Source organism: Aedes aegypti, chromosome 2, assembly GCF_002204515.2.
Source record: "Aedes aegypti strain LVP_AGWG chromosome 2, AaegL5.0 Primary Assembly, whole genome shotgun sequence".
NCBI lineage: Eukaryota > Metazoa > Arthropoda > Insecta > Diptera > Culicidae > Aedes > Aedes aegypti.
Window position 1 is genome coordinate 472,274,595 of NC_035108.1, and position 15,226 is coordinate 472,289,820.

Sequence of the window (15,226 nt, forward strand, 5' to 3'; positions counted from 1 at the left end):
CACTTTTTGTAAGAGAAAACGTAGAGTTTTGTACGAACCGTAACTTTTTAGTCTACGTTCAGTTTTTTTTTATTATTTTTTTGTCTATCACATGAAATAAAGATAACCAATACCGTGGCATTGGTACGTGTGAATTTCGTCTAGGGGAAAGTGGGGAAATTTGGCCATCTTAAGAAAAGTCGTTAGTATTGCAATTTTTAGATCAATACACTAGATATGCACGATTTCCGTTGTCTTAAAAAAATCACGAATGAGTTTTTCGTCGATTTTTTTGTCGATGGGGTGATATGAGCACCCTATTTTATGTTGTAAAATTATCTCATAGAATCTAACAATTTCACTGAACTGGAAAGCTTAGAAATGAAATACTCTTTCGAAATCTACTGAGCTCATATTTGGTTTAAATATGTTTCTAATTGCATAGTTTTAGACAATTCGATCGAGAAAAACCCCCCATCTTCTTCTTCTTGGCATTAACGGGAATCGAACCCAGACACATTCAGCATGGCTTTGCTGTGTAGCCGCGGACTCTAATCACTCTGCTAAGGAAGGCCCCTGAAAAACCCCCATGCCAATGTGAATCATTCCACCCCATTGGCGAAACCGCCCCGACTACCCCTATTTGTATTCCGCACTGTTCATACAATACAAGGACTAGTTCGCATTATTGCTTGGAATCAATAAGTTTTAAGCAAATCAATTAATGGTATCCACTAATACCACGGGTAACTGAAACTGAATTATTTTAAGCAACAAAGAAACCTCAGAAGAACCTAAGGGTCATCCATAAATTACGTCACACAAAATATGGCCATTTTCAATCCCTCTCCTCCGTATTATCATACTTTTTGTATGGAGGCTTGGTAAATTATGTAGGGAACGTATCGTTTCCGTAAATCATTTCCCGAGAATGTGTCGTAATTTGTGGGGTCTTCTACAAATAACGACATATGTTGATTTTCCAATAATTCTATATGGATATATTATACAATCCATATAGAATCCAATAAGAATCATAAACAAGTGTACATTGGCAATGTTATGTGTGGTTCATTATGCTAAGTCAATTTTGTGCGCACGGATGTATAGACTATTTTTTTGGGGCTGTGCATAAACCACGTAGTATTTTTCCCTTTAAGGGACCGTCCATAAATGACGTAGCATTTTAGAGGGAGGGGGAAGTCTACGATTTTGCTACGAACCATGTATTAAGTGTGGAAAAAAGGCTACGAAGGGGGAGGGGGTGTCAAAAATTGGTCAAAAAATACTACGTTAAGGAGTGTATCGAAAAGTAGTCGCAAACTTTCAAAACGGTCTCAAAAATAATGGGTTGAATCTACAAACAATTTTTTGATCACAAATGCTTTACAATGTATTTAAAAATGATGATTCGGTGATATTGTTTCAATAAAGTGGCATTTTGCATGATAATTTTGCAAATTACTAACAGATGTCGATGAAAATCTTGCAAACCTCTGGAAAAATTGATATGTTAATAAATGTGTTAAATTTTAAGAAAAAATGGTTTTGTTTATGCTAGTATATTCTGTGCCACAATTCTCAGGACATAGTGTAAAAAATATTTTGAAAAATTCATTAACAAGCATTTGAGAGCAAATACAAAAATCGAAAAAAGTCGATTTTTAAGGACCTCGTTTTTTTGATTTTTTCATTCATGGTAATATCGAACGATTGTAACAAATGAAAAATTGTTTTTTTGATTGGAAAAGTTTCTTTGCATATTTATGAAGTAACGTAAACAAAATATGTTACTCTAAGGTACCGCGGGGCAAGTGGGTAAATGGGGTAAGTGAAAATAATTGGTATATTTTACTAAATACGAGAATTAACGTTTTAAACTCATGCGTAAACCCTTGAGGCCATTGAGAACATTACGATAGGTAAGAGATTTCTGAGATTTTTGAGCCATTATTGCACAATAGAGCGAAAGATTGTTAACCTGTTAAATATAACTCCGTAACAAGTTGGCGGCGTGCAATCTTATTTTAATATTTTCAGCGGAAAAAAGTTGCGGAAAATAATTTTCTGTACCACTTTAAGTTGTCCCCTCTGACAGTATTAAACTGAAATAAAAAAAGTTTTAGAATTAATTCGACATAGACCTAAAAATAACTGAATTGAAACACAATCAATTTTCTTATCACGTGGGGCAAGTGAAAAGTTTCTCATTAGAGATTGAATTTGTGTTTTCTCTTTAGGTAGCTATAAATATACAAGGTTCGCAGTTATCATAGAACAACAGAACGTGCTGATAATTCAAGAAACATTATACTCAAAGCGTTAAAAGCTATTATCATAGCCAAATCATGGAACTTCTCTAAAATAAGGTTGCCAAATATTACGATATGATTATGTTTACTTCGGACAGCCGATTAAAAGGAAGACGTTGATTGAAATATTCCAATATAAGAGAACGCACGGACATCTCGTGGAATGTCTATGTAAAGCTAGTTCAAAACATAAAAATGGGGTATAGGTCTATCCACATAAGAAAGTTTCCAAATACTTCATTGAAGGATTCCGTTTGATTTCTCCCGAAGATTTATCCGATGTCATATGCGATTTTCTTAAAAACAAATAACGAGCGGTGGAAATTCTACAGAGCAGAAATGCAATTGCGGTCCCATGATGAACTAACATTGGAAATGTTGCAGTTATAGTGTTGTCAAATCATTTCAACAAACATAACTTAACAGAAGAAAATTCAAGTAACAAGAGTAAAATTTTCTTTGTTTACATGTTACTTATGTTATTGTTCATTGGGACGCCTTAACAAATATCAAAGGTAATATAAATCGTGAATATAACTGTTAGTTTTTGAATGTATTGTTCAAAACGATAAACTTTTCACTTGCCCCACTTGTGCGGCAAGTGAAAAGTAAAGAGACGTTTTTCAAAAACTTTTTCTGTACTTTTTTCTTCAATTTTACATAAAAATGAATTTCAGCATACTGATTATATTTGGTGGGAGTCAAGCTAAAAAATATACACGACCTCATTTGTTTTAATTTAAAGTCTCTAGAATATGAAGAATCCCAACTATGCGAAATCCATTACCCACTTGCCCCACGGTATCTTATATAATTACCGCTGTATATGACAGAGCTTCAGAAGTTGATTAAAAAAAGTGACTTTCTAAAACCGACCTTGTTCCAATAATTGAGCTTTTTAAGAGCAATAATTTATTTTATGAATTTCTCTTTACGTGCTGTGTGAAGTAAACATATTTTCCGATAGATTAAGCTTTTCGTCCTATTTTGTTTGATATACATTTTGTTCAATACAAATTATCGAATCTTCAGAAGACACTTCAAAAATGTAATTTTGTGCAAGATTTTATTTTCCATGCTTCATAAACCTTGATGTATTTATATTGGGACTGCATATTATTCAATATTTTTTTAGCTGCTTTAATATTTGATGACATGATGAAGACTTGCGTGCAAAAAGCTTTTAAAAATATGAACTATGCTCTGAGATATACCGTTTTGAATGTTTGCGACTACTTTTCGATACACTCCTTATTTATGGACGCTGCCTAAGTGGGTGTTCTCTATATTCCGCTTGTACATGAAACGTATGTATGCATGAAGTTACTTTTCAGAGAAATAGACAGATGTGAACACGTATATAACATGTTTTACTTGTCTGTTGTTATACGAAGAACAGTGCGCGGAATTAGGGCATTATGGAAAAAAGACGTAGCCTAATTCCGCGCAATACTTTTTTGAATAAAACTCAATAATTATGGTAATATTTGGTAAGATTTCATAGAAGCAGCATGGAACATATCCGTAGCAAGTAGTTGCATGGAATATTGCATAAAAAATGAATTATTTTTGATAAAGAAATCGCGTTTGTTGTTGTTCTACAGTCTTAGCACGGACGCAAAGAAAATTAGAAAAATGACGTCTACTCCAACGGGCCTTCACTAATTATTTTTTATGCCGCGAAAAAATGCCTTATTTGCTTTTATTTGTGATTCAAACTTATGCTAAATCAAAGTAGCCTCGAATAGCATTAAAAGTTGTTGAAATATTAATGTGTATTTCCATATATAAATAATTTTGTATGAAATGCGCGGAATTAGGCACTGCGCTGAATTAGGGCACTTTACGGTACCTATATCATACAACCGCGTTTACATTAGTCTTGAGTTCGTCCATAAACCACGTTGTCCGTTTTTAATTAGTTTTGATCTTCTCCCATTCTGACTAACGCCATCATTTTACTCTGTTGATTGCCAAAATCGTTGCAATCTACACCTTCTCTTCGGTGTATTGCTCAACACAATGTCGTTCAAAATATCTACAAATTATCAAAATATATGGGGTAGACTGGTTCAAAATATCGTTTTTGCTCCACACCGCTCATTCGATTCAAGATCAAATTCTTCAAAGTTAATATGGGAATTACTATGGAAAAGCAAGCAAATCATTCAACCGGCTATAGTGTTTGACTATGTGCTTTTAGGGATTAGAGCTACGTTCATTTATCACCTGTGAGATACATTTATTAGCTACAACTTTGCCGAAGATTGTTTTCAAATCGGACTACTCAGTAATTAGTTATTGATTTATATCTAATCGCAAACTCTTCTACAGTGCTCTTTTATATTCTGAACAGGCAACATTGCTGCATTTGGCGTGAAAGATAGCATGCACAAATAATGGCTACTATGTTTTACTGCATATATCCAGTGATGCCTGCTGAACAGCCCAATTATTATAGCCAAAGTTTTACAACTCATATAAAAATCAATAACTAATTAATGAGGCGTCCACGATGCTCCCCTGACCGTTATTATCAGAAAAAAATCTCCATAAAATCTGTGCTCACCAGTCGTTTTCTATAGCTAAGCTGCATGTCTGGGCAAAAATTCAAAAAAATCGTAGGGCCCGTTTTGCAGTTACGCCCTTTTTATTGTATAAATCTACTAATTCAAAGGAAATCTGAGATATTTGAACGGATTTTCATTGGCCGTGATTATCAGAAGAAATATACCATCAAAATTTGGTTCAAAGTTGGTTTGTTTAGTGATTTGTAACCTCTTGGTGGAGTTTTGAATGAGAAAATAGGCGAAATTTGAAGTTACACCCTTTTTGAGGTGTAATCATTGAAAACAATGATTTCAAATAGATTGATTAGGCATTCTAATACTGATAAGCATGTTCAAATAATTTCAATGATCATATGATCAATATGATCATTTTTTCCAAGGCTCAAGCGCTTTAAGGCATTACGGAGCCATTTTTGTGACATTATTATTATTCAAAAAATATTGTTATAGCCCAACTAGTGACCCCTTCAGCTGTTCCGGCTAACTTTGTACTGCGCTAGAGCTTGAAGTTCAATCGTTTAGTAATGGACTTTGGCTAAACTATGGAAATCTATACCACTGTCAATACTTTTGTGATCATTTGTAGCATACATTACTACATTCAGATTTTGCACAAATCTACAATATTTCCTTTGGGTTTCCCGGTCTTTTCGATTACACAAACCCATAAGAGCCCTGGATAAATACAATAGTGAAAGAAATGTATACATCAATTTACTCATTCTCAGGCTAACTCGCTAAGAGAAAGCATCAGTACTTGAAATACGCTTAAGAGAAGTAAGAAACATGCGTTATTATTTGGTTTCATTGATTTTAAAATCATAACACTTGCAGAGCTTAATGTTACATATCTTCCTTAAGTATCAAAACTCTCTTGAGAAGATTCTTAACCCCGAATTTCATTTCCCGGAATTTCTTCATCCCGAGTTACATTACACTGAACGCACTGTTACGGTGAAGGCTATTGTCCCGGATATATTATTACCTTGAACGATATTATCCCGTGATAATGGAATTCGAAGTAATGCATTTGGAACTGGAACTCACGGTGATGGTCTTCAGGTATTCGGGCTAATGGATCTCAAAGTTAAAGGGTATATTTTTAAAAGGATTTATTAAATGTGATAAACATATAGCTAGCTTGTGTCATGGATTGTTGTCAGCAATTGTTCATGGATTCTACGTAAATTTCAGTTTTGGTTACCGGAAAATTGTAAATTGTTCTGTGGCCCTGTTGATTACCTGCTGATCTACCTACCATAATATGGTTTGAATCCTACACAAACTGAAGATTTATATGTAAACTTTATTTTTTTTATCGCGAGCTGTGCTTGTGAAATAAAATCACACCAGCTGCTATGACCCTTTACGAACGAAAAAAAATCATACTTTGGAAGCTACACAAAGTTTTTCAAACTGACAAAGACAAACATTTAATATTGAGCTCTGTAAATGCTACAATTTTGAATTCCATTAAACAAAAAAATAAACTTTGCATTATATTATTCCATTTTGAATCGCTGCTTTCTACGTCGTTAATTTTATTGTATTCCATACACTGCTACCTATAACCAAAAACTTAACTTTTTAAGTATTATTTGACGTATGCTTTGAATTTGATATACAACAGGTAGCAATCAGTTGCTTTTCAAATAATCTGAATCGTGAGTACATTGGCCCACCAACCTATTCAGAAAAATGTGCTACAAGAACTAATTTGGTTAAATGATGAAATTAGCTCCGTAATGCCTTACAGCACTTGAGCCTATGGAAAATCAGTTAATAGTGAAAGACTTTTGTGGCATATGAGTGCATTGTGTCATTGAAAACATTTGAACATGCTCAACGGTATTAGAATGCCTAATTATTTTTCTTAAAATTAGTGTTTTCAATGGTAACACCTCAAAAAGGGCATAACTTCAAATTTCGCCTATTTTCTCATTCAAAACTCCACCAAGAGGTTACAAATCACTAAACGAACCAACTTTGAACCAAATTTTGATGATATATTTTTTCTGAGAATCACGGCTATTGAAAATCCGTTAAAATATCTCAGATTTCCTTTGAATTGATAGACTTAGACAATCAAAAGGGCGCAACTGCAAAACGGGCCCAAAGATTTTTTTTTTAAATTTTGCCCAGACATGCAGCTTAGCCATAGAAAACGACTGGTGAACACAGATTTGATGGAGTTTTTTTCTGATAATAACGGTCAGGGGAGCACCGTGGCGTCCGATTTGAAAACATACTTCGGCAAAGATGTAGCCAGTGCTGTTAAATGTCAAAATTTTGGAAAAGTTCAAATGCTTATAGCACCCTCGCATGTGAAATATTGCATCAGCATATATTGGCAACAAATAGTAATTCGGAGAAGGTAATCGGGAAAAACATATTCCGATGACAATTTCCACTAGGAGTGATGATATTAGCAATATTCAAATGTCAAAGTCACGTGAAATTCATGACATTGAACAGCCCTGGATGTAGCTGATAAATGTATCTCACAGTATGAACGTAGCTCTAATCCCCTAGAGCACATGGGCAAACACTATGACCGGTTGAATGATTTGCTTGCTTTTCCCATAATGATTCCCATATAAACTTTGAAGAGCTTGTGCAGTCTCAATTTTCCTCCGAATGAGCTCAAATATTGGGAGGACGCTTAGAATTTGATTTTAAATCGAATGAGCAAAAAATGAGTTTTTAAACCACTCTAATATGGGGTCTACGAAAATTTTCTGCTAGCTTTCAGTTACTGCATTTTTTGAGTTTGGTTGTGCAGACGTATGGCTAGCTTTTAATGGTCCAACTTGATAAGCTTTACTGTGCTTGGGCTTTTGAATGGTATTTTTAACACCCCTCGAAGTGAGTTTCAATGGCCGCTAAAAAAACGCAGGCAGTTCCTTCACTGTCTTGGCTCTCAGCGACATTCCAGTGTTGAACGAAGTGCTGCTTCCATCATTCGATAATTTCACGTACGTCCGTCAAAACGCTTCTATTTTTATCTCTGCATATCTTGACTCGTGATACGTAACCATACCGAGATGCATCGAGCTTCTAATAAAACTTTTATGTTCTTCAATTTCAATATCATCCGGGATCTATCATGATCGTTTCTTTTTTCGATTTTCAGTCGCCCGACGTCCCCTCTCCTGGTCTTTTGTCCGCACAAATTTTAAAATTTGTATGGATCTTGGTCATACGTTAAAGCACCCTTTTCCCCATGGATGACCACGTTTTCAATAGACGGACCCTAAGTATGTAAAGCTAAAAGTAGTCACGATACTCAAGATTTTCAGAATAATCCGATATTCCACAAAGTCCTGTGCGGACAGCGACATGATCATGAAGTGAACCCCTCTAATAGCAGCATAAAATTTTGTTGTTTGACTTGTTTGGTTTTCGATATTACTGCATCATTTTTTCACAAGTTCTAAAAAACTCTTCTATTTTAAGAACCTGTATCGGGTTTGGTCATTAGTCGCTTTGTTCGTTATTCGCTTTTCGAAAGTATACTGTGAAAAAAAATGTAACACATCGGTGCAATTGTTTTCTAGTACACGCCAAACTTGCTCCGCTCAAAAATGAGTGCCGAGCACACAAAATCGGCTTCTTTTTATGCAGCACATTTTCTGTGCAAAGGAGGCTGTACGCAGTTTTGTGCAAACGGTGGTAAACAAAAACGAATGAGTGAATTGCGCACAGCGGAGATACGCTCGGAATGCGGAATTCGCTTTTCATTTTTGTGTTGCTTTTGAAAACATTCCAATTTTAAATAGGGTGATCATCTCCTAGAGATTCAAAATGAGGACATTTAACAATTTTCATAACTTCCCTGTGTATGCTACATTTTGTCTCGAATCCTTAACACCAACGATTTTGAAGATTTTTTTTCAATTTTCAATGTTTAGGAGTTGTTTTGTAATATCTCGATAAATTTTCAATTAGTGGGTGTAAGTAGGAGCATGTGTATGAGTTGTTTAGTATTTGACAAGAATTTTATCATGGGAATTGTTCAAAGTCTATCGAAAACCACAATAGGATCCCTTTTTCAGGGACAGATGCCTTCTCTCGATGATAGCATACCATACGATAAATAGCAACGGCACCATTGCTAATCACCCGAGACCGAATCTCTGGATAATGTCACGCCAGGCCTCTAGCTCTCTATGGGTATTACACCAAAGCAACGGTATCGACCCAAACATGTGAACGCTCTCTGCGAGATTTTCCGATGAACAATCACAATCCTACAACGAGGTTATTCTTCTCCTTACTTCTATCGTATCATTTTTTTAACGGATAGTTAAGCTTGCTTCAATTCATTTTGAAATAGGTACGCTAAAAATTTGCTAAGCATGTTTCGCTGTTAATTTTTGACTCATGTTTTATACCCAGCTTTTTTCTACTACACAATGGTCTGCAGTAAAAAGTATGATAGAAGAGGGCATGGTGACGTCACGAAAAATTCTCCTTCTCTGTCCCCCTTTCATCACGCTCAATTGACTGTCCTGCTCTTTGACACTCACTGCTGGAATTGTTTAGATATTTTTTATATGAAGTTTCGAGGTTAGGTCAGGCGTGCAACGATCTATAGGCCTATTCACAAGACGTTTCAAATCAGCTGATCGGGAAGCTCTTTGACAGTTCTTCTATGAAAATGACAGGCCCGTGTTAGCACCGGTCATCCACCGATGTAAACAAATGCATAGACGGACCTGTCACATGAAAAGGCCTATAGCAGGTCGAGGGTTTGATTTTTTTTTCGCTCAACAAACTTTCATCATTTCTTTTTCTCAGATTGGAAAACTTTTTCCGCGATTATCACAGAAAGCCGAATAACAAAAGACCGAATACAATCTAGCCTACCACAAAAGACCGAATACCCAGAAGTCGGCCTTCACTCAGAAATAAAAATAGTCACAGAATTACTAAAGTTTGTACATTATTGACTATTTTCTATCTGCCTCTCTTTCATTCTGGTGTGAATTTCTACACTAAATGTCATTTCGCCTGGATTGAAGCTTAGCGATGTTTCAACCCAGGCGAATTGACAAATAGGAATAAAATTCCCAGCAGAATGAAAGAGAGGCAGATAGAAAATAGTCAATAATGTATAAACTTTAGTAATTCTGTGACTATTTTTATTTCTGAGTGAAGGCCGACTTCTGGGTATTCGGTCTTTTGTGGTAGGCTAGATTGTATTCGGTCTTTTGTTATTCTAATAAATTGGAAAAAATAGTAACCCGAAATAACTCATCAAAAATTATTTTGTGCAATTTCTCATCTTAGTAGGCTGTGTTTCATCACGCCAATCTGTCATTCAACGGCCTTCTTCCCTGCACTGGATTATGGAGTGGAACAATAGTCATTACGTACCTGAAACTAGTGCTGCAATGATTAATTATGCAACGCTTTCTCATTGCGCAACTGTTTTGAGTTGCGTAATAAATTATTACACAACATTTTTTCAGAGATTGTAAAACAATGGTGAATGCATTCCGATATGGTTTTTGGTACCCTTAAGTGGTCTTCTACGAAATTGCAAAAAAATGATGTACGTAACTCGTTGCAGAACTCGATTTTTACAGCACTCGTCGTAATTATCCAAATGTACGACTCGTGCTGTAAAAATCATGATTCTGCAACTTGTTACGTAAACTACTAAATTATCCTTGAAAAGAATAATATCATATTTCCAAAACTTATACAAAACAGTCCTCTGAATTTCAGCTCAGAAAGAAACTAGGTTTTGAGTCGGAGTCTCAGTAAACACAATTTAGAGTAATGGGCCATCCACGAGTTGAGAGGGGTGGTCAAAAAATTCAGAAAGAATACATATTGTTTATGGACAGCCCCTAATTGATGAAATATTTTAGTGAAGGTGTGTTATACGGAAAGTTATAGTATTTTTTTTTTATTTTTGACCAAAAATAATGCAAACTAGAACCCTACTTGAGTTCTTTACAATAACTTAAACAGGTTTCTCAAAGTATATTGATATGCGAGGCTTTATATTCAATAGTTGATAAATACAGCCTCAAAGACTCTCAATTCCAACAAAAAAAGCTTTGACATGAATTGTCATACTCTTTACTTTTGTATTCGTTTTACTGAAATGATTTACATGAATTTTGTTATTTCGTTTAGTAAGTTATAGGCCCGAGTTATCAAAGATACTTCGTTTTACGGTATGCTAGGTAAAATGTGTATGTTGAGAGAACAAACTATCTCGCATATTTTGTACAAACCATAGCAATAACTGCTGTAGGCAAACAGTTTATATAATCATCAGATGTAAAACATACGTGAACATGAGCATGAGCATTGATGACCGAACAATTCGTAATTGCTACTGCGAGATTGGCTAGAATAATCGAAGTTGCACAAGGAACCAATAAATGGAGCTTGGCAGTAGCTTTTTATTTTCAATGTATATTTTCGAGAATTCCAAAAATTGTAGAATCAGATATTGAATATACAATGTATATGATGAATGTTTGATGGCCGAATCACAAAAGGGCGAATCACAAAAAAAAAACCGAAACGCAAAAGGTATCACAGAGGGCCGAATTAGAGTTGAAAATGACAAACCTAAAGAGTAAAGCATGAATATGAGAAAAAAGTCCATGCTTTTTAAAATGCAGTCATGTCAGTAAACAGTGCAAAATTTACAGGCGAAGCCATATTGAGGATACAGCATTTAAGGCGGCAGAAGGGGCCCAAATAGCCGTAGCGGTAAACGCGCAGCTATTCAGCAAGACCAAGCTGAGGGTCGTGGGTTCGAATCCCACCGGTCGAGGATCTTTCCGGGTTGGAAATTTTCTCGACTTCCCAGGGCATAGAGTATCTTCGTACCTGCCACACGATATACGCATGCAAAAATGGTCATTGGCATAGTAAGCTCTCAGTTAATAACTGTGGAAGTGCTCATAAGAACACTAAGCTGAGAAGCAGGCTCTGTCCCAGTGGGGACGTAACGCCAGAAAAGAAGAAGAAGAAGAAGGCCGCCGAAGTCTCCGATATCCGAAGGGTGTGCATAACATCCATTCGGTGTCATGCAAACAGCAAATAGGCGTTTGCCCGGTATGATGCAAACAGAGCATGTTTTTTCCATTTTTAGGTCCTAGCAACAGTGAGTTCGGACTACAAGCCTTTGCCCGGTATAATTTCAACATAGTCTTTTACGCAGCAAGCTGGAGAATGATTGCTGAGATAGTGTATGCACTTGTTACGATCATAAGAATACTGAGAATACTTTTCATCGTATCTTTCGATTCTGCCACAATTTGTTTTTGGCAACTTTACCGTTCAATTTTGGCAACACGGAAATCCATGTACACAAAAAATGGATCATGATCAGTCACAAACCTTGTCAATCTCAATGTTTCTGTGGGCCTTCTTGTGACTTACCATATTCAAAATAGGTAAATTTGATTATTACCGTGATTACGGGGATAAAAGTTTTAATAAAAACAATCGTTAAATTTTGGAATGATTAAATTTAGGCATCATGAAAATATTTGTCGTGTTGCCGAACGAACGGGCACTGTATACCCCTCCAGTTTTCGCGAGGTTTTTACCCTTGTGTTATACAAAATATAACAGCGCGACTACTTAAGCTCCAATTGTAGAAAATTTAAGGGATCTCTTCTATTCTTAGATGACACACCCAAAAACACTAACAATATTTCAGCTGGATAACCTCTTATTCACTAGTAATGTTATTTGTGCATCTTTCCCGCCTTACCCTAACTATAAAAATGTTCTTAAAAGAAAAGATCTTTGAAAAATCGACAAATTCGTACATGAACGAAACACAATTTTCGTAAAAACCTGATTTTTCATTATATTATGAATACAAAAACGATTGAAAAGGCTGCAACGATAAATATTGATTTGATTTTTTTTACGAGGAGGGTTATTCGGATCAATGTTACCCCGTTTTTAGATACATGACAACTGACGGATTTAAAAACAGCACCAGAACAGAAACGGTTGGCTGCACGTGGATTTTTGAGAAAAAAAATGTGGTATATACCAATTTTTTTTCTCAAAAATCCACGTGCAGCCAACCGTTTCTGTTCTGGTGCTGTTTTCAAATCCGTCAGTTGTCATGTATCTAAAAACGGGGTAACATTGATCCGAATCCGAAAAGGTCTGTTGCTTATAAAGCCTAAACAATGACGCACTGCCCATGTAATTCATAACCTGAATGGTTCTGAATCTCGCTTTTAGTATATTTCGACTGATAATAAATCTACGAGTTGTTTAGTGGAATACCTATAAGTAAATGAAAAACCGAATTTAATACTACACCATTTAATTCTACTAGAGTTTGTATCATTTGACAGATACGCGTATTTCGACCTCAACTGTAAGGCCGTCTTCAGTGTCATGTACTTGAGTGTAGTTATATACTAAACGTGTGATTTATTTCAATATTATTGGCCCATCCCAACAATGTGGATCCGAAAGATCAGAATAAATTGAAACTTTGTAAAATATAGGATTCTGCCGCCCAGAAACATCCAACTTCTACCAAATCCTGGTCCTGGTAGCTATCGAGGAACACCTTTATTGTCGTAAAAAATTATAAATTTACATAATTACGAGCGAAGAAGTTTTTGTGCTACTAGTCGAAAAATATCTAGTAGCTTTATTAACATCCATGCCAGTTTGGAGGAATGAGAATATTGAACGAAGAACCCAACTATTTATATATACAAAAGCTTCAAAGCTGGTCTCGTGTTCTAATATACTATCTGTGACCCACCGAAATAACTTCGCACCGGTGGAAATGTTCAAAAATCTTATATCTTTATATCTTTACAATTCCATTGGAAATAAACAGAGGCTTTATTACAGCATTTTGACAATTTGTATTTTTACTTCCTCTTTGGGAAACCGAAAAAAAAAATAAAAAAATGAGCGATTAACTAATTAGAAACGTCTCGTCAAATAGACTATTCAGATGTTCGTTATAGAACTGCTCCAACCTTCCGATCATCTGGCAAAGCATGCTATATATAAAACCTAATCGTTTTAAAATTTAGTTTGCTGTAGATCTTTTGGTATAATGGAATATGGGAAGGAAATCTGCCCAGTCCCGCAAAGAAGACAGTTTCTACAGTCACAGAGTTAACTATTTAAATAATTTACTTAAACTAATTCAGATAAATTTTCGAGCTTGGATCTGAATACACGACCAATCGTTTCCTATATATTGTACGCTGATGAGCATTCTCGATCCCTCCCCAGCATGAAGAGACCCTCGCTCGACCTAGAAGCTCTTGAAGAAATGATGCCCGGCATTAGCGAAAGTTTCGATTCCTTCGCGGCAGAGTCAAGCGCAAACTCCGATGTTTAAAATCACAAATTCTCCCCTATTCACATTTTCAGCCGTATCGAGGAAGCCAACAAGACGCTGGAGGGTGTCCAGCCGGTCAGTTCGGAGGGTTCGCTCAACGCCGACCAGCAGGAGGCTCAGCAGCAGCATTCGGCGGTGGCACCGGAATCGATTCGCAATCGCTACGTGAGCCGCGTTCTGGACGGGGCCAATCAGAGCGATTCGGAACCGCTGATCGAGTAGAGTTCGATACGATAGGGGGATAGTATTAGGGAAAGTGATCTATGTTCGTTACATTATATATATTTTTTAGGATTAGACAAAGTTTTGCGTTCATCGTGTATGTAATTATGTTCTATGTTCACTTGTATTTAGAGGAAAGTTTGCTTCCATCCCAAGTTCGGTTGGTTCCGGATATCGCATGTAAACTAGGACAGGAAGGTGAGAAACGTTATGCAATTGAAAGATAACATCGTGTCAGAAAGTATTCCAAGAAGTGATGATAGGTACGAAGAATCTGCGAAGTGTATATTTTTGTTTTATAAATGGTGATTTTTACTAGTAAAAATGTTGAACAACAACACAAAGACTTTACACACAAATTAAGAAAGTTATGAACATATGATACCGATGTGTCTAAATGTTAACTAATTATTACGTATGAGGAAGTTCAAGGCTAAACGAGTGCATTTGAAAGACTTATTCCACAGGTCAGTGAGTGTGCAGGTTTGTTAGGCGTATAAATATGGTTATTCATATTCTAAAATCAATCGTTAGGTGTAACGCAAAGCATATTTCACTCCGGGAAGGTTTAAAGTATTTCCCACTTACACATATCTCACTGCAAGGAAAAACTAATAAACTATAAGCTAAAGCAAACAAAATATGCCTATGAAGAAGTATTGTACTGATTGCCAAATTTTACTGTTTAACTAAAAAGAAAGAGAACCTAAGTGTGAAGTCGCTCGAAAGGATGATAAATGATCATATTAACTATACTGTATCTCAACAATGGA

At 35.9% G+C, this 15,226-nt stretch overlaps 1 protein-coding gene across 1 annotated transcript in view; it reads left to right on the top strand.

Moving 5' to 3' along the window:
- Positions 1-15,139, top strand: part of LOC5567335 (major facilitator superfamily domain-containing protein 1) — a 55,496-nt gene extending 40,357 nt beyond the window's left edge. Inside the window, exon 7 of the mRNA XM_001651709.2 lies at positions 14,264-15,139. Within this exon, the coding sequence (XP_001651759.1) occupies positions 14,264-14,453 (190 nt within the window). The 3' untranslated portion in view covers positions 14,454-15,139. The remainder of the gene's footprint in view (positions 1-14,263) is intronic.
- The last annotated feature ends 87 nt before the right edge of the window (positions 15,140-15,226 follow it).